The sequence below is a fragment of the Hippopotamus amphibius genome, chromosome 4 (genome assembly GCF_030028045.1).
Source record: "Hippopotamus amphibius kiboko isolate mHipAmp2 chromosome 4, mHipAmp2.hap2, whole genome shotgun sequence".
In the NCBI taxonomy this organism is placed as follows: domain Eukaryota; kingdom Metazoa; phylum Chordata; class Mammalia; order Artiodactyla; family Hippopotamidae; genus Hippopotamus; species Hippopotamus amphibius.
In genome coordinates, this window is record NC_080189.1 from 122576510 (window position 1) to 122596696 (window position 20187).

At 35.4% G+C, this 20187-nt stretch overlaps 1 protein-coding gene across 10 annotated transcripts in view; it reads left to right on the forward strand.

Moving 5' to 3' along the window:
• The window catches only part of MLLT10 (MLLT10 histone lysine methyltransferase DOT1L cofactor), a 213373-nt gene that overhangs the window by 163812 nt on the left and 29374 nt on the right, over positions 1 to 20187 (forward strand). Inside the window, exon 14 of one of the 10 annotated variants that reach the window (XM_057730780.1) lies at positions 5588 to 5635. The exons of the other annotated variants lie outside the window; for them this stretch is intronic. Within the exon in view, the coding sequence (XP_057586763.1) occupies positions 5588 to 5635 (48 nt within the window). The remainder of the gene's footprint in view (positions 1 to 5587; positions 5636 to 20187) is intronic. 10 annotated transcript variants of the gene reach the window in all.

Below are 20187 nucleotides of genomic sequence, written 5' to 3' on the forward strand. Positions count from 1 at the left end.
AAATAGAATGTTACCAGCACTGTTGAATATAGTGAATGCTCTTCACCGTTGCGTTCCCCAAGGTTAATGGCTATGCTGAATTTTATCATTCCTTTGCTTTGTTTTGCATGTATGTATAAAATTACACCCCTTACTTCACTTTCATACTTCTCTCATCTGTTTTCAGAGTAGGTGGTTCTTGTTCTACTTCTCCAGTATCTTATCTTTCCCCCCACAGTTTTTAATGAAGTAAAATTTATTTAATTTAAAAGTTACAGTTTTAACCATTTAAAAGTATATAATTCAAAGGTTTTTGGTATACAGTTGGCCCTTGAATAACTCAGGGGTTAGGGGCCCTGATGTTCCTCACATGTAAAAAAATTGACGTATAATTTAGGATTGGCCCTTCGTGTACAGCTTTCTTCCCTGTCGTCAGTTTTGCATTCATGGTTTCAACCAACCGAGGATCATGTAGTAATGCAGTACTTAGTATTGAAAAAAATTCACGTGTAAGTGGACCCATGCAGTACAAATCCATATTGTTAAGGGTCAGCTGTATTCATAATGTGGTGCAACTGTAATCACTAATGCCAGAACATTTTTATCAGTCCCAAAGTAAATCACATACATCCCAATATATTCCCCTCCCCCTCCATACCCTGGCAATCAGTAATCTACTTTCTGTCTCTATGGATTTGCATATATTTGACATTACATGTAGAGGGAATTTGTGTCTGGTTCCTTTTACTTGGCATGATGTTTTCCATATCAGCACTTTTTTTTTTTTAATGGCTGGCTGATACACATTGTATGGATATATACCACATTTGGTTTATCCAGTCATCAGTTGATGGACATGTGGGTTGTTTCCACTTCTTGACCTAGTATGAATGATACTGCTGTGAACTTTCACACAAAAATACGTTTTGTGTGAGTGTATATTTTTTATTTGTCTTGCATGTATACTTAGGATAGAATTGCTGGGTCATTATGGTAACTCCATGTTTAACTTTTTGAGGACCTGCCAAATTGTTTCCCATGGCAGCTGTACTATTTTACATTTCCATTAACAGTATATGAGAGTTCCAACTTCACAACATCCTCACCAAGACTTGTTATTTTCAATGTTGTTTTTCATAGCCATCCAAGTGGGTGTGAAATGGTATCTCATTGTGGTTTCAATTTGCATTTCCCTTATGACTAATGAATTAGCATCTTTTCATGTTCTTGTTGGCCATTAGTATATTTTCTTCGGAGAAAAATCTGTATCTTATTGTATCAATCTTTGTAGTTTGGATGTTTCTAAGAATTTGCCCTTTTCATCTGGATTTTTAAATTTGTTGGCATACAGTTATTCATAGTATTCTCTTCATAATCCTTAAAAATTTTTTTGATAATGTGGGTAGTAATATCCCCTTTCATTCCCGATTATGGTATATTTGAGTCTTCTCTCCTTTTTCTTCTTCTGTCAGTCTAGCTGAATATTTAGCTATTTTATTTTATTTTATTTTATTTTATTTTATTTTATTTTATTTTATTTTATTTTATTCTAATTGGAGTATAATTGCTTTATATGCACTTTTGTTCTTTTAAAGCAATTTGTGATTTTATTCATTTTTAAAAATAGGTTTGCTGTTCTTTATTGTATTTCTGCTGTTTATTTTTTTTTCTTCCTTCTGCTTTTTTCTTCCAAAAGCTTTGGCTTTTGTTTACTCTTCTTTTTCTGATGTCCTAAGGTAGAAGGTTAGGTTATTTATTTCAGATCTTTTTTTGAAAGTTGGTCTTTATAGCAGTGTCTTTCTGAGAGTATGACAGTGTCTTTTACGATTTCTTTTGAGTACTCCTAAATTGTTTTATTCCCAGTATCCTCTCCTCTACTTACTCACTTCTCATTCTGTGTGTATTCTGTTGGAAAATATCTTACTCATACCTACAGATTCAGCTGTCATCTGTATTCATTAGATTGCCAAATCTGTGCCTCCGATGTAGAATTTTCTCTTGATTTTCACACTTATTCCCAACCACCTAATAAACCTCAGTTCTTCTTACATTCCCGCTGTAAGCCTGCGTCTTCTCTGGTGTTCCTTATCTGTGTGTGATAGAGTAAAAGGACTAGAAGTTCTAAACCAGAGTTATGCTAGGGACTGAAACTATAAACTCTTCCCTCTCATTTTCTTTGTCACATTTGTTTTTTAAAGGTTTTTCCTGTTATTCATCACTTTAACTTGTCTTTTCCTTTATGTTTTCAGTGCCCCTGCTTTGGCATTTCTACATAATTTGTCATATGAACTCTTTCAGCACCCCCCTAACCTTCATTTATTATCCAGCTTCTTCTCTAGGTACCACCAGAATCTATGGTCTATTTAAAGATGCACATCAGACCATGTTACTGTCTTACTTAAATTCTTTAAGAATTTTGTGGTATTCATGGGATAAATTTGTATTCCTTAGCAAGGCATAAGGAATTTTTCTGGCACTGACCTGCCTCTCCAGTCTCATCTCTTCTCTCCCACTTTTTGCTGCATCAGTATAAGCTACTCATAGTTTCCCGATAGACTGTTCTCTGCAAAATCTATGATACAGACTTTGGTTGTGTCTGCTGGTATGGCCTTCTTCCTTTCTTTAGCTAATGAAGGTAAAATTTAAACCTAAGCGTAGATTTAACTCTTGCAAAGTTTTTCCTGGTGTTTTTTGATAGAATTATCAACTAAAAACAAAAAACTTCTGGGTTCTTGTGCGTAGTGGGCTAATACTTTCTTCATTCTATTTCTACTGCTCCTCCAGACAATTGTTTTTGTTTCTGTGATCTATATCTTAGTCATACTTGTCTCACATTTGTGAAACTTTAAAAAACAACAACAACAAAAAAACCCCATAAACTCTTCCGTTAGAAAGTTGAGATTCTGAAGAGTTGAAGACTGGATTACTTTCATTATTTACTTTCTAGTATCTGATACATCTCAAAATGTTTTATTATATAGAACTTTATAAAATTGAAATTTACTATTTCATTGAGACTTGTTTTGAAAACTATAATAACCATGGAAATATTGTATTTTTAATAGTCATAGATGTTAAATTTTAAGCATATGTCTTGATTTGGTGTTTCTCATAGAGGATCTTAGGACTTAATGGTGGTGGTTTTTTTGAATGTGTGTAAAATAGTTCATAAACTTTTTTTAATGCTTATAAATTTTCCCTTTATCATGTGTATTTTAATTTATTTTTTAATTGGAGTATAGTTGCTTTACAGTGCTGTGTTATTTAGTTTCTGCTGTATAGCAACATGAATCAGCTATACATTGAAATTGGTGTTTCTTAATAAGGAAATAAGAATATTGCCAATACAAAGAAAAATACTTTCAGGAAAACACTTCACCAATATATTTTTTAAAAATAGACCCAGTGGGATGAATTTTATGTGATCAGAGAAATATAGGAAATTTAAGAGTTGAAGAAATAATATTAAAATTATTGTACTAACAGACGAAAAAGAAAACTGAACAGATAGGAGAAAGGTATATTTAGTAAATTTTGGAAACTTTTAAGACAATTTGGAAAGGCAAAATAGTCATTTGACTATTTTAAAAAACAGTGTAATGGTGGGGTGGACTGCAAATAGATGTCTATGAAGTGAAATGCCTTGTATTTCATAACATTTTGTTTTATGGTGGTATCTTGGAACTAGCCAGCTTGAGTAAGAGAATTTAGATTTCATGATATTACTAAACTCTAAGTTAAACTTCTCTGTTTCATTTGGTAGGTATATTTAAAATGCTTATAATAAATGATGAAATAAGTACTACGTATACAAGGGTTACAGTTTAGTTTCATAGTCCAGTTAATCAGCCTGGTTTTTATAATCCTATTTTAGGTTTGATTTTGCTCTAGTGCTTTCTAGGTGGTTTAGTAATTTATTTACTTGTTCATAGTTTTTCTTCCTCACTAAAACTGTTTAGCATAGGAGTTGGGTTTTATTCTTTATTTCATTGGTGCTTAGCTCATCATGTAATAGACTCTCCATAAATGTTGAATGAATAAATCGTTGTCAGTTGCTACACAGTCCTTGAATCGGTTTTGTATGTTCTTAGTAATGTGTTCATTTTCTTTGGGAATTAAACTTTTCATTAGGCAGCCTTGTTTCTGTCAGAACAGTAACTTGGTTCTTTGCTGCAGTAATAGATTTGCTTCATTTGTTTGTCTTGGCAATTCTCACTTTTAATATAATTTTGAAATAGTAGATTAAAGTAGCTAAAGAGCTTAGATCTGTTTTCACTGCAGTAATATTGCTAATTGATTTCTGTGCCCCATTTACTATGCTTTTAAATTCTCTTTAATTATGGTGCTTATAGTTTGTCACGACCACGCTCATTAAACAAATCTCATTTGATGGAGGAGGCAAAGTAATGTCAACCAGTTATTCATAGATATCTGCTATAGGATTGAGAATAATATGAATGCTAATTAATTTGGAAGTTGAACATCCTCCCTCAAGAATGAGATCCTACCCAGGTTTTTTCAGAATAGATTGTAGGAAACTAGGCTTTTATTCTTCATGTGTCCCCTTTTCATTTCAGGGAAGCATTGAGGAGCAGAGATGAGTAGTTCTCAGACAGAACAGTTCTATAGTGCAACTGTGAATCATTTGAGATTCACTATGTGGGGATTTCCCTGGCGGGCCAGTGGTTAAGACTCTACGCTTCCAGTGAAGGGGGTGTGGATTTGATCCCTGGTTGTGGAACTAAGATCCCACATGCTGCGTAGTGCAGTGGAAAAAAAAAAAAAAAAGATGGAGCGAGAGAGATCACTATGTGTAATGAGGCATTACTGATGGGAGAAGGTGTCTCTGTGAAGATTGAGAACAGGGGCTCTAGATCATTCTAGATCTGATTTCTTTTTAATCACAATAGACTTGTTTTTCCTTCTTAACTAATTGATGTTATTTTTATACAATAAATTGTTACATCCCAGGATACAACAAATGCTGCTATATGTTTCAGTGTTTGTTCCTGTGTAGGAAGGAATTTGACTAATTACTGTATAGCCTTGCTAAGTAGTATAAGACATATACTATAGATATGACAGTAAAACTTTTTCCATTTCAAAGCATCCAAGCTACTTTATCTCTTGGCTCTTTGTAAGTCCCTGAAAGATAGCCCTCAGAGACTCTTAAGTGATAAACACAGAAGGATATTAACATTTGGATGGTGAATCAGCCACTGGGGAGAAAAAGGCATTTTCAGTATGCATGTTAACTACTTATAAAGCAAAATGAATTTGTAAGCATCTCATTGAAATTGCAAGAGAAAAAAGAACTTGAAAAGTTCTTATTGAGTGAAGGAATTAGTGTAAATGGAAATGAATTTATAAGAATTACGATTAAATTAATTAAATGGTACTGCCATTGGTAATATATTTAGGGTGCTACCCATTTATTTTCGTGAAAAATAAATGTATAATGACTGAAAATCCCCCTTCCCCCCTTTTTGACTTTAACCCTGCTGAGTTTTCTTCCTCATAATGTCTTAAGTTCCTCAACTTGTCTATCATGGTAGTTTTTAGGAACTGGTTATTAAAAATTCAAAATTAAAGTGTCTCCTTTCTTTAGACAAAGATGACAGTCCTACACTAACAAAACAGGAGCTTAAATTCATTGGTGTGTACCAGACTCAAGCACAGTTCTAAAGGTAATAGTGTTAAATTAATCCTAATGTACCTTGGAAGCCTTCCCACATAAAGCAGTTCAGAGAGCTGTAATCACAGAAATGATAACTGAAAGGAATTTTCCATAATTTTAGATGGTTGGTGGGATGAAGAGTTTTATCATGTTCTTATTGTTGTACTTGTTTGGGTTTGTTATATTGAGACATGGTATGGTGGGTTTTGGGATTCCTCAAATTGTTTACCTGCCCGGGTCTAGATGCCTAAGTCTTTGATTTTTTAAGACCGTTTTCTACATCTGTGACCCTTCTCTCTCACTGAGAGAAAGAAGATTATGAACCATATTCTATGATTTATAATAATTCTCTAATTCTGTAATCTGTCTCTCTAATACTTATAGAATAATTGGGAGTGAGCATGTGTATTCTGAATCCACTGCTCTGGTGAGAGAGTAGTATTGACATATACACACTACCAAATGTAAAACAGATAGCTAGTGGGAAGTTGCTGTATAACATAGGGAGATAAACTCGATGATGGGTGGTGGCTTAGAGGGCTAGGATAGGGAGTGTGGGAGAGAGTCTCGGGAGGGAGGGGATATGGGGATATATGTATAAATACAGCTGATTCACTTTGGTGTACCTCAAAAAACAGTGTAAAGCAATTACATTCCAATAAAGAGCTTAAAAAAAATGAATCCACTGCTCTAAACCAATTAATACATGCATTCACTCCACCCCTTTCTCTATCCTAAAAACCTTAGTTTCACATATTAATAAAATGAATCTTGGGCTTCCTAGGTGGCGCAGTGGTTGAGAATCTGCCTGCCAATGCAGGGGACACGGGTTCGATCCCTGCTCCCAAGAAGAGCCCACATGCCGCAGAGCAGCAAAGCCCGTGTGCCACAACTATTGAGCCTGTGCTTTAGAGCCCCTGAGCCACAACTATTGAGCCCATGTGCTGCAACTACTGAAGCCCACAGCCATGAGGAGCCTGTGCACCACAATGAAGAGTAGCCCCCACTCACAGCAACTAAAAAGAAAGCCCGTGCACAGCAAAAAAGACCCAGCAGAGCCAATAAAATAAACAAATAAATTTATTTTTTAAAAAATGAATCTTGCAGGCTATGAGTATCAGCAATATGAAACATTCCTTCTCAAGAGTGTCTTAGCTGTTTTTCATTTGACAAGTGTATTTTAAGTTCTTTCTGTATCCAAGATCCTGGTTAGTTGCTTTGGGGGAAATAAGTATATACTGCAAATGGATCCTGCCTTTAGGGAACATAAAATCCAAAAGGAAAAGAAATGTGTATATAAATAATTTCTGGATATGTAGTTATAATTTCTTTAATGATCCATAGTATAATAAGAGTTCAGGGTCAGAGGAACTTTCAGCTGAGGAAAGGAGATATCCAGAGAATGTAACATTTTACCTGTTGCTTAAATAGCATGTAGGATATAGCTATTTGGAGATACAGGGATCAGGGCTAGACTCCTAATCCCAGGAATACAAAATAGCACAAGCAGTGGCACGTAAATGAGAATACACATGATGTATAAAGTGACAGTGATATTGCTGTTTGATATGAATTATGAAAAATAACAGCCTTAGATATTAGGCCAAGGAGTTAAAGAGTTGGTGTTTGAGCTGGGGGTAAAAATATAAAACCTGCTAGGAAGGTTCATCTTGCTGTAGCATAGAAGAAGATTAAAAGGAGCTAATGCTGAAACAGAGAAACCAATTAGGTTTTTATTATAATGTAGCCAAATGTATTGAGTGCCTAAGTGAGAATAATCAGGTCAAAGGGATGGGACATACATTACCTAGGAAGGAACTGGTAGTAATTGTCAGTGAATTGAATGACAGTAGCTAGGGAAGGATGGGTATTCATTTACTAACAAGGTATTTAGGTAGAGATGTTTAACATGCAGATAGATAGACGAGATTAGAGTTTGGGCATGAGGGAATATTGATAGTAGTCCTCCACATGGGGGTAAATAACTATAACTCCAAGATTGGTCAAGGCTAAGAAATATTGATAGAGAAGAAAAAGAAAGGTTAGATCAGGTTTATTTTAAGATAGGAAAGTCAGGGTGAAAGGAAGACTCTAGAAAGATAAAGGATCAAGACGTAGGAGAGGAATACTTGATGGACCAAAGAATGTGGACAGATGGGACCAGTAGAAACAGTCAGTGTAAAAAAAACCCCACAGTATTCATAATTTTGGATTAATGGATGTTTAAATTAGTAGAAAATTTTAAAGCCTTTTCCTTCTGAAAGAAATGATTTTTACATTCAGGTATGTGTAGTAACTTGAATGTGTTTGCTACAAGTGTTGTCCTTTTAGTGTACTTCAGAATAATGTTTTAATGACTATGAGTAATAAATAATGGTACCTATATATATAAAGATTATAATTCTGAGCTACAGTATTTTCTTTTGTAATTCTCATTGTCTCCTGAGAAGTTACCTCCTCTCCTTTAAGAGTCTATATGTCTCTCTTCATTTTCTCTGCCTTCCCCTAATTGAATCAGTCACCAAGTTGTACCCTTCTAAATATTTTTTCTAATTAATTAATTTGAAGCTTCCTACATATGACTTATATCTAATTGCTTTATTATTTTCACACTCCACTTTCTTCCTCATGGCTCTGGGTTGGTTAGGATCCTTACCCCTCTCACAGATTATTATAATGTATTAGCCTCCTTTTGGTTTTATCAGTATAGCTTGAGTTGGTCAGGTGGGTTGACCCAAGACAATAGCTCAGAAATGTTAGGTAGGAAAGCATGTCATTTGGAAATACATTAGTGTCTTTAATGATAAAAACATAAACTCTCAAGAGTGCCAAATGTTGCTTGTCTTATTGTTCCTTAAAATAATCTTGGGGAAACACATCATAATTGGAAAGTTACTTGTTTAGTGAATTTGATTTTAGAATAAGGAGTTAGATCATGTTTAAAGATTATCACCATCTTGATAACATTCTTTTTTCTCTCTATAACAAGGAAAGTTCATTGCTTTGCAGCTTCCTTTCACATTAATATCAGGTCATGTGTTTTCTGAAACTGCGTCCCAGTCACCTTGATTAAAACTGGAGTTATAGACCATGTCTGATGGTGAGCTGTTTCTATAGGTGACCAGTATTACTTGTTTCGTATTCAGAGGATCATTTTATTTTAGGATATCTGGATTTATGTGTATACTTATTCCTGACAGAATAGTATATTTATATAATAACAACTAAGTATTTGGAATTATGCTTCTCAGATTTTTCTCCATGATGCTTGTAATATTAGGAGCAACTAATATTTTTATTCAGATGGGTATTAGGAAGCTTATATACATATATTTTTAAAAAATATTTAATTATTTAGGCTGTGCCAGGTCTTAGTTGCAGCATGCAGGATCTTTAGTTGTGGCATGTGGCCTCTTAGTTGCAGCATGTGAACTCGTACTTGCGGCATGCATGTGGAATCTAGTTCTCTAATCAGGGATCGAACCTGGGCCCCCTGCATTGGGAGCATGGATTCTTACCTACTGGACCACCAGGGAAGTCTCTTAGGAAGCTGTTTTGAAAGTTGTTTCTGGGTGTGTCAAGATTTAGGAGACCAGGAATCTGATCTTCTACCGAGATCAGTCCTTAAAGGAACTACGGAGAGAAAAAAAATCAGTGTAATAAACATATGAAAGACATAAAGGAAAATAATTTGAAACAAATAAAATATTATAAAAAGAAAGAAGTAGAAATTTTAGGTATGGAAGACTTTAATGGTTGAAGTAAAGAACACAATATGTGGAATAACACAACGCATATGGCCAAGGAAGAAAATAATTAATGGATGGGTCAGAATGAGGAAATCCCTAGAAAGATGGGGATGATCTATATATAAAGAACAAAAACTATATAATATGGAGAACAGAAGTAGAATCCAAATAACAGGAGCCCCAGAAAGGCAGAGAGAAAAAAATGGAGAAGAGGAAATAATCTGAAGAAATAAATGAAGGTAAACTTCCTTTTTAAAAAAAATGATGTCTTAGATTAAAACAGCCCATGAAGTATCAAAGAAGAAAGAGTGAAGGGAAAATCTTCATCCGGACACATTATAGGGAAACTTAGAAATATCAAAGAAAGAAAAGAATTCTAGACTATTATCATGAAGTGCTTCTTGGGGAGATTTAAAAGGACTAAATGGAAGTGACTGCTATTCTAAGAAAATGGTGCAACATATGAAAAGGCTAGACTTACAGAGAGATTTATCATAGCAAAAAAGTGGAAGTACTAGGAATTTGTAAATTATATTCATATTTCTTATAGCATCTCCTGGATTTGATTATCAAGTTTTATTTAGAAAGTTAACCTAGTAACTTCCCAGACACCAAACCCAGAACAACAAATTGTATATTATTATGCATAGATAATAACTATATAGTAAAGGACTGTCAGTTTCTTATAATATGATTCTTGTTTTCTTGGTGCTCAGATTCTAGTTGGAAGAGTCAGAAATGTAAATGAATAATTACAGAGTAATATGTTAGGCAAAATTATCATAATGGTTATGTTATAGATTTATGTTACATATTTTAGGGTAGTTTTTTCCTTGTCTTCATTTTCTAAAATTGAATGTGGTCATTACTTTTATGTTCTTATTTAAATCACAGTTTTTTAAAGAACTTTTATTGAGATGTAATTGACATACAATAAACTGCATATATTTAAAGTGTACAGTTTGATATTTTTTTCTTATTAGTAACATATACATGGCAATCCCAGTCCCGCAATTCATTCTTTTAAAGAAGAATGGCAAATTGTTTTCATAGCTGCCAAATCTCTAATAAGATTATGTTCTTCATTTTAATTGGCAGTGTTTTTCCCTACTAAACCTTCCTTTTAATTTCCTTAAGCTAAAGAAAGAGAACAAAAAAATCACTGTGTAATGAACTTCATGATGTTTCTTATCTAGACTTATAATTGATACTAACTTATGTATGTCTTATTTCTTCTTAGTACTCTCCTTCATTTGCCTGACCACCTATATTTTTATATTTCATCTTAGCTAAGTGTTTCTATAGACAGAATCACACAATGTACAGATTCCTGTCTTTGTAGATTCATTATATTAGCCTTGAGTGATATTTAAATTACTTGGCAATATTAGTACACATCTGTAGGCAGCTTTTTTGATTTTTGCCATGATAGTTTATTTTTTTTTAACTTTTCTTCCCCTTTCCCCATCCCCAGTGTGTTAGATGTCTTTGTCTCTTAGTCCCAGAAAAATCTTGATCTTCTCTTCGCCCAGTTATGCAACCCTGCTTGATTTGTGTCCATTTTCTTTTCCTTCGCTGTAATCCTGCCTGCAATCAAAGGCTAATCCTTACTTGTGCTCTGGATCTCGTATATCCTTTTTTGCCCTCTCAGAGACCTTGTCATTTTAGTTTCCTTACCCTCTCTTTCACTGTCACTTATCTTTGCCCATCTACATCTAGACATGCTCTTGTCTTTCCTCTTGAAAAAAACTTCAGAAAACCCAAACACTCTTTTAATACTGCATTCCTATTTGTGTGCCTAAGTCTCAGACTGTTTTCCCCCTGCTCGCTTAAGATCTTCTCGTGCTTCCTCATTGAGCAAATTGATGTCTGTCATCAATTCTGGACACAGTTATAGCCATTATATCTTAAATTATTACTCTTCCTATTCTTTCTGTTCTTGAGGAATTATTTTTATATTTTCATCTGTCTTTCATGTCCCTTACCCTCTTTTTTATACTTTGCACTTCTTAATCTCTCTGTGCTACATCTGTGTAATTTCTTTAGCTCTTTTTTTGTTCACTCGTCATTTCTTTAGCTGAATTAATTAATCGTTTCTATTTAGTGAACGTTTTTAAATTTTAGTAATTCTTTGTGTGTGTTTTTTTAATGGACTTGGTCTGTTTCTTTCATGTTTCTCAGAATGTTTAGCTCTTTCCTCACATCTAAAAATATTTTTATTTTGAAACAGTCTCAAACTTATAGAAAAATTGAAAATATAGAAAACTTTATTTTCCTCAACCATTTGAGAGTAAGTCAGAGTGCCCCATCAGCCCTGAATACCTAAGTATTTCTTACAAACAAGGATATTTACAGCTATCAAGAACAGGAAAGTAACATTGCCATATTACTAGCATCTAGTCTTTAGACACCATCTGAGTTTTGACAGCTGCCTTAATTTTTGAAGATTATAGGTCCGTTATTTTCAATTTGGCTTTCATAAATTATTAGGTTCAGGTTATTTATGTTATTTTTTTTTGTTGGTTGTACCACTTGGCATGTGGGTATCTTAGTTCACCCAATCAGGGATCAGACCCATGCCCCCTGCAGTGGAAGCGTGGATTCTTAACCAGTGGACTGCCAGGGAAGTCCCAAGGTTATATATATATTAGAAGTGATCTTTCCATTGCATTTTGTCAGATGGCATATAATGAGACTTTTCCAATGAAAAGATTTTCTTTCACCTTTATAATTAGTATTTTGTGGGATAAACTGTAAGACTATGTTAACATTCCATTCCTCAGTTTATTTCAGTATGGACTTATGGGTTATAATCCATTTGTTGTGATGTTCAAATTGTTCACAATTAGACACTGGGAGTCCTTTAAGCTGGTCCCATGTCCTTTTGATATGTCCCCACTATTCTTTTAATGCTTCCTTACTTTCTGACACAGTTTTCTATTGTTGCTGTACCAAATTACCACAAATATTAAGAGCTTAAAATCAGACAAATTTCTTAGTGCACAGTCAGAAGTCTGAGTTGGATTAATTGGTTTCTCTGCTTACATTCTCACAAGACTGAAATCAGGGTGTTGGCCAGCTCTTACTGTCAGGAGACTCTGGGAACAACCCACTTCCAAGAGCATTCAGGTTGTTGGTAGAATCCAATTCTTTCCTTGGAGTTGTAGGACCGAGGTCACCATTTCCGGTCAGTTGAGGGCCTTCCTTAGTTCCTAGAGACTTCTCTCCCATCTTTGCACATGTGTCCCTATATCTTAGAGCCAGAAAAGGTGATGATTTGAATCCTTTTCACACCTAGAATCTCTCTTGACTTCCGCTTCTGCCACATTTCTCTTGCTTTCTCTTCTGTATCTCCCGCTGACCCCTCTGCCCTTCTTTGGTTTTTAAGGGCTCATTTGATTACTCTGGGCCCACCCTCATTTCCGGAATAATCCACCTATTTTAAGGTCACCTAATCAGTACCTTAATTCAATCTGCCAAGTGTCCAGAGCAGTACCTAGATTAGTGTTTGGTTGAATAACCAGGAGATAGGAATCTTGGGAAACATCTTTAGAATTCTGCTTACCACAGTAGGATATCCCAGGTTCTTCTTTTTTATATAGAATGTTGTTCCTTTCTCACATTTTTGATCCCTTCTCTTAGGTTCTTATTCATTTAAAATTTTTATCTCATAATCTTTATTTACTATTTTTATTTTCTAAGATTCTTAGAAGATGGTCAAATATTAATGTTAATGTCTGCTAACTTGTGATCAAGGGGATTGTTTTTTCCATGTTTTCTAATTTTGGATTGCAAACTCATTTTCTAGCCTGGGTTGAGGATATATCCCTTCAGAGAGGTTTTATGTTTGCTTCTACTGTGTACTCAAGTGACAAGACTGCCTGACCCCTTCTTATGTTAATGTTTGAGATTTACCAGACCAGGCAGATCATGTAAATTCAAACTCAAAACCTATTTGAAGGCAAGGCTGTGGCTGTAAATTCTCAAGGGAGATTTTCAGTCCTCTATCCAAAGCTCAAATCAAATTTGACAAACTTTCTAAATTTTCTCCCTGTGTATGCTTTGATTTTGGGGTGCTGTGTTTTGTGGGGGGGTCTTTGGGGTTGGGGGTGGAGAAGGGATGGTTTAGCTTTCCCCTAAAAGTATAGCCCTTGGAAAGTCTAAACTATATAAACAAGGTCTCATCAATTTCAACTTTCTCTCCATTGGAGACCCAAGGTTTTATCTCTTTTCCTCCTGGGCATTAAAGCCAAAGCTTCTAGGTTCCTGACATAGGCTGGCTGCTCTAGGGCAGCTGTTAAAGCTTTTCCTCTTCATTTTGACCCCTAAGGTTTTTTGTTTGTTTGTTTGTTTTTTCTTTTTGTGGGTTTAGCTATTCATTTTTAAGTAGTTTTAATTAGGAAGTTTTTTAGACTGTCTAATCTGCCTTGTTGCCAGAAACAGAAATTCCCCCATTGATTGATTTTTTTTTTTTTTTTTTTTTTTAAACCACTTCATACTGGCTTCTGCAACTACTACTCCTCTCAGGTCAGGAATAGCTTTCACCTGGCCAAGTCCAAGTGAGTATTTTTCAGTTTTCTTCTTACATGATCATTTTACATCACTTCCCTTTCTCTTCTCCTTCCCCTTCCCCTAACTTGGTTGTCCTACTGTTTTGACCATTTCTTTTTAGTTTTTTTTTGTGACTTCTTCTTTTTCCTAATTTGGTGTTGAAATTCCTTTGGGCTCAGCCCCTAGCCTCTGCTTTGCTCACTCCATAATTCTCACCAAATTTAAGCTCCTTAAAATCTTTTGTCTAAAGCATTGCAATAACTACCTCACTTATCTCCCTGATTCTACTCTTCTGTTGTCTTTTAAGGCATTATTCACATTATATTCAAAGTGATTTCTTAAAAATATTATAGTGATCATGTCACTCTGTTGGTTAAAACGCTTTAATGGCTTTTCATTACCATGAAATTGGAACGTTCTTTATGGCCTGCATGGTTCTACTTGGGCCGAATTCTAGCTTTTTTTTATTTTTTGGCTGCAGGCATGTGGGATCCTAGTTCCCCAACCAGGGATTGAACCCACGCCCCCTGCAGTGGAAGCTCGGAGTCCTAACCACTGGAGCACCGGGGAAGTCCCTAGCTTCATTTTGAGCATCTTGTTTCTTTGTTTATTATACCACACTGGCTGTATCAGTTAGGGTCCAAGTAGATTCTGTCAGATGTAAGCAAAAAAAATAATTGGATATATACAGTTATTTTAGAGAATTAATAGAAAAACTTCATCCTAATAAACCTTTGGGAGGAGAGAAATAAGGGTAGTTTAAAGGGCCAGGTGAACAAGAACTAATAGACTCCTAATATTATTACCATTAGACTAACTTAGATCTGACCATTCTCTGCCCTTGTGAGTGTGCATTCGAGGTGTAAGTTCGCAGCAGAGACATTTTGCCTCAGGTTGGGTCACATGTTCATCCCTAGGCTAGGAGTGCATGAAGTGGAGGAGGGTACTTCCCTGATAGAAAATAGGGTGCTATTTGGAAAAGAAATGGGAAAAAATTCTAGGCAAGTAAAAATAGAAGCTGTCCCTAAGGACTTCCTTTTAGTTTATGTGTCACTTCACACTTCACTTTACTGCTAATCCTTTTTTTTTTTTTGGTACTGCTAATCTTAATTGTTACCCCTCATATTCTATTGTAGCATATTCTACATTTTCATCATAGCACTTAGATTTATGTGATTTTAATGTATAGCTCCTTCACTTTAAGCTCCAGGAGTGCAGGGATGGTGTTTTCTTTTTGTAGTATCTTTAGCAGCAAGTATTGTGTCTGGGCATATTAGGCACATAAATATTTATAGAATATTGTAAAATCAGGTCAGCTCTGCAGTATACGGTTGACATCCACATGATATTAAAAAGATTTTAAAATATTTTATAGTGAAATCAGAAAATATGTATGGTAAGTTGAAAAGGATTAAAAATTCTATATCCAGTATATAGGCAGCTATATAGAGCAAAACCATAAACTATGCACCAAAAAGTTTGAAAAATATATAAAAATATTAACATTATTTGTGGTTAATTTTTTTCCTACTTTCCCATCTATTTAAAATTTTTAATAATGAGTATGTGTTGTTTTTACAGGTGAATTCAAAAGAAACAGCACATAATGAACAAAACTGAGGTTGATGCAAAATACTTTTCTTTACTCTGTCTACCAAATACAGCTATCGTCAAATTTAGGTGATTCTAACTTCTAGATGCACTTCAGACCCATCTTTCTCCATGGTCAGTTCCACTACCATCTTAGTTCAGAGGATCATAATCTTTCATCTAAATTTTGGAATAGCCTCCTAAATGAGCTTTCTGTTTCCACTTTTCCTCCTTTCTATTCATTTGCTACATAGCAGTTAGAGGGATGGTGTTCGGTTCTATTTGCCTTTAGTGTCTTCCCATTGATCTTAACATACATGGCTTACCAGGTTCTCTGAGATCTGTCCCTTCCCCTCTCTAACCTTGTCTTCTACCACTCTTTCTACTGTGCTTTAGCCATATTACCCTTTTTCCCCCTTGTCTTTTGAATAAGCTTTTGTGCTTCACTCTTTGTTCAGTTAACAACTACCCACCTAACCTTTAGGTCTTGGTATATCATTTCTTCAGACAGATCTTTTCTACTTCTTAATTTTTCACTCTCATGACGCCCTTTTCTCTTCCATCATAGCACTTGCCTCAATTTATAGTCGTGTTTGTTTTGATATTTGCATCCCTGATTAAATTGTATATTCCTGGAGAGCAGATATCTTTTCTGTCTCGTTCCCTACTTTATTCCCTACTCTTAGCACAGTGCCTGTCTTTTAGTACATATGAAATAAGTATTTCTTGGAAGGATGGATAAATGATTCAGAATGTTACTACCACTCTCTATCATTCTGCATCTTTGTTTCTACTCTATCCTGAACAGGTGAATTTCAGGGAATTTTCCTTGAGCTTGTGCATTGCAGGATTCAGTTCTGTTTAATTTCATGAGTGTCACCTTGATTTGGATTAAAATAGCATATAACTTGTAAAAGATGGAAATAGAGTGAAGTTAAATAGAAAGCAGGTACAGAACAATCTAAGGAGGATTATTTGCCTTGTGGAAAAATATCTAGAGGTCTTAGTGAACTGTTAATGCTGTACCATCATACCTGAGGTACGAGGGAGTTGAGGTGAGCCAGTGATCCTCATTTTCAAAAAAAGATTTAGAATTCCATGCTTTCCTGACTTGATAGGAAAGGAAGTTTTGATTTGTTCTATTTTATTACAGTAACCCAAGTACCAGTTTCAAAGTGTGATTGCTGCTTTTTTAGCTGTGCAGTTTCCCGTTTAAGATCATGTTAATGCAGTGTAAAAACAGACATTTAGAGATTGAAGGTCCTCAAATACCACAGTTTTGCTTCTCAGTATTATAATTTCATGATATATTATTGCATGTGGTAATGGTATTTGCAGTTTTCAAAGTATAGTATGGACATTACAGGACCTGACAATTAAAATACTGTACTTTCCTGACTTAGAAATAAATTTTTAAATAGAGCACTAACTCTAAAATAGCCGTTAGCTACCATTTATGGCAGTTTACTGTGTATTAAGCATTGTTAGAGCCTTTACGTGAGTTTTCTCAAATAAAAGCCTTTAAGGATCTCTATTATCTTGGTTTTTTAGAAAAGAATAGTATGGAGGCTCAGGAATTTTAAGTATAAGATCATGTGACTGGGAGACCCAGAACTTTTGTCTCAGTCGAAAGCTTGTGCTATTGTGGTTTAGCCTACTGCCTCCATCTCACTTTTGTCTTTTAGTTTTGGGGATTGGAGATTCCATGTATAGTTTGCTTTTCGACATTAAAAAAATACCTCTTAAGTTACTTTGAAAAAGCTGAGTGCAGGTAGTTCTCTCTGTAACTCTTCCACCCCATTCTCTTCCTCTGAACTTGACTCGTTTTTTGTATCATATGTCCTTCCTATGGTATTTAGTATTTCCCTCCTGTATCGTAGTAGCTTGTGAGTATTTACCAGCTCTGCTGTGAGACATAAGTTCTTTGAAGGAAGAATTCCTTTCTGTTCTTTGCTATCTTCAGTGCCTTTTTTTAAAGAAAATTATTTTATTTTATTTTATTTTATTTTATTTTATTTTATTTTATTTTATTTTATTTTATTTTATTTTATTTTATTTTATTTTATTTTATTTATGTCTGCATTGGGTCTTCGTTGCTGTGCACAGGCTTTCTCTAGTTGTGGTGAGTGGGGCTGCTTTTTGTTGGAGTGCACAGGCTCCTCATTGCGGTAGCTTCTCTTACAGAGCACAGGCTCCAGGCCCATGGGCTTCAGTAGTTGTGGTGCAACTTATTTTGTTCTTTGTTGTCTTTCTTTGTCTACCCTTTAAATGGGGATGTTCCCTAAGTCTTGTCTTAAGTCCTCTTTTCTTTCTCTTTTTTTTAATTTCTTAAATTTATTTATTTATTTATTTATTTGCGGCATTGGGTCTTTGTTGCTGCATGCGGGCTTTCTCTAGTTGCGGTGAGCAGGGGCTACTCTTTGTCATTGTGGTGTGTGGGCTTCTCCTTACAGTGGCTTCTTTTTTTTTTGCAGAGCACAGGCTGTAGGTGCACAGTCTTCAGGCTTCAGTAGTTGCGGCAGATGGGCTCAATAGTTGTGGCTTGTGGGCTCTAGAGTGCAGGCTCAGTAGTTGTGGCACACAGGCTTAGTTGCTCCGTGCCATGTGGAATCTTCCCTGGCCAGGGCTTGAACCCGTGTCCCTTGTGTTGGCAGGCGGATTCTTAACCACTGCGCCACCAGGGAAGTCCCTAGTCCTCTTTTCTTGATCACATTGAGAACTTCCCTGGGTGATCTCATTTTTCCTTACCTTGCCTTTGACCAGCTTCCATATCACAGGTTGTTAATCAAATACTTACAGGAGCCAGGTAGGTAACAGAAATGCGTGACAAAGAGGTGAAGAATAAGGAATGGTGGGACTCTGGTGGATTAAAGAATCAATGCTCTGTCCAAAGCTCCAGCAGATTGTTGCTATTTCAGAATATAGTATCCAGTGTTGACAGAGCTTCAGGTTTTTCAGGAGAAATTAGAAATCTAGACTTTTTAGTGTGAAATGTCCATGTTTCTAAATATGAACTAGTTAGCAGGCCAAAGAAAGCCTTAAAGCCTTTTTGAGTTTTCACGTTTACTTATTCTATCTCTATCATTCCTTCTTACTCCTGATTTGTGTCTCCAGACCTCTTTTTTCTGCTGAGCTTTAGACTCATCCCATTCTGTTCTAGAAGATCTAGGAGTTTTGTGTTCCACAGGCATCTCAAAGACTGTGATGATCAACCTGAACCTCAAACATGTAATTAGAAGTGGTTTCGGTTGTAAAAGTCAGATGGCTATGAGTTTGACTCTTGGTTCTACCTTCTAATAGGTCACTAAACAAGTTAGTTTATTTCTTTAGACTTCTGTTTGCTCATATGTAAAATGGGAGTAATAGTTACTTCATTGGTCTGTTGTCCTAACACAATGTCCTACACATAGTAACAAGTACTGGACGCTCTGAGATGCTGTTCCTGCTTCAGTGAATGCTGTTACTACTCTCACACCCACTTACTGGTGTTTAAGAGTCATTCTTGACTCTTCCCTCTTTTTTATTCTTCAGATCTAATTAGTTACCAGTCCTTTGAACGTTGTCTCTTTACTGTTGTTACCAAGGGTTTTTTTTTTTTAATATTATTATTGTTGCTCATCAGCATTATTGTAGCAGCCCTTAACAGCTTTCTCAGTCGCTGTTTAACCCCACCCCCCCTCGCCCCAGTCTGTTCTCAGCCTTGTGCCAGTGATTTTTGTTTTGTTGAAACACCAATCTAATCACATCAAACTTCTGCTTACAATACTTAAGTGGCTTCCTATTGTCTCTAAATTTTTAACTTTTAACATTTTAACTTTTAATGTTCTTGATTTGATTCCTGCTTATTTTTTAGCCTCATTTCTTGCTTAAGCTATACAGATGGTACTTACAAGTTCTTAGGATCTACCTGCCTCTCTGTTACATGTTTCTTCCTCAGAGTGCCCTTCACCTCTGTCCTGCAGCTTCTTTAGAAATTAGCTTTAAAGGCATCCATCTCTCCCAGTTTGCTTTGTGACCCCACCCTCTCTCACTCCAGGTGCAGGTTAGATACCCCTCTTTAGGTACTCACAGTCTCCAGAGGATGTCTCTATCTTAGTACTCTTCACAGTGTTTTGTAATTGTCTTTTTGCCACTAAGCTTCTGGAAGGCGGAGACCACATATCTTGAATGGCTTTGTATCTCTAGGGCTTAGAATAATGTCTGGCAAACAGTGAGCTCTCAGATGTTTGTGGAATGAATACATTTCTTGAGTGAATAAATTATCTTTTTTCTGGAGAAATTGTAGATATAAAAAGGGAGCCTCAGTTATAATTGGAGCCTCAATTATAGTTGTAAGGCCTTTAAAAATGTCCCAATTTTTGTATTCCCCTTGTTTGAAGATTATAGGTACTTTTATTTATTATGAATCAATAATATTTATATTCTTTAGAACAAAGTAAGTTGTACTATTGATATAAATAACTAATTATTATTTCCTTCAAGCGCTCTATTTTCTCAGAAAAATTTTTTTGACTGTAGTCTACTTAGGTTCTTTTTTTTCCTGCTTTCCTTTTGTTTCTAGTGTCAAGTTCTTAGGAACTTTTCCCCTCCTACCATCCCAAGAGCCCTGGTTTATTACAAGATTTCTCAGCTTCCATTGCT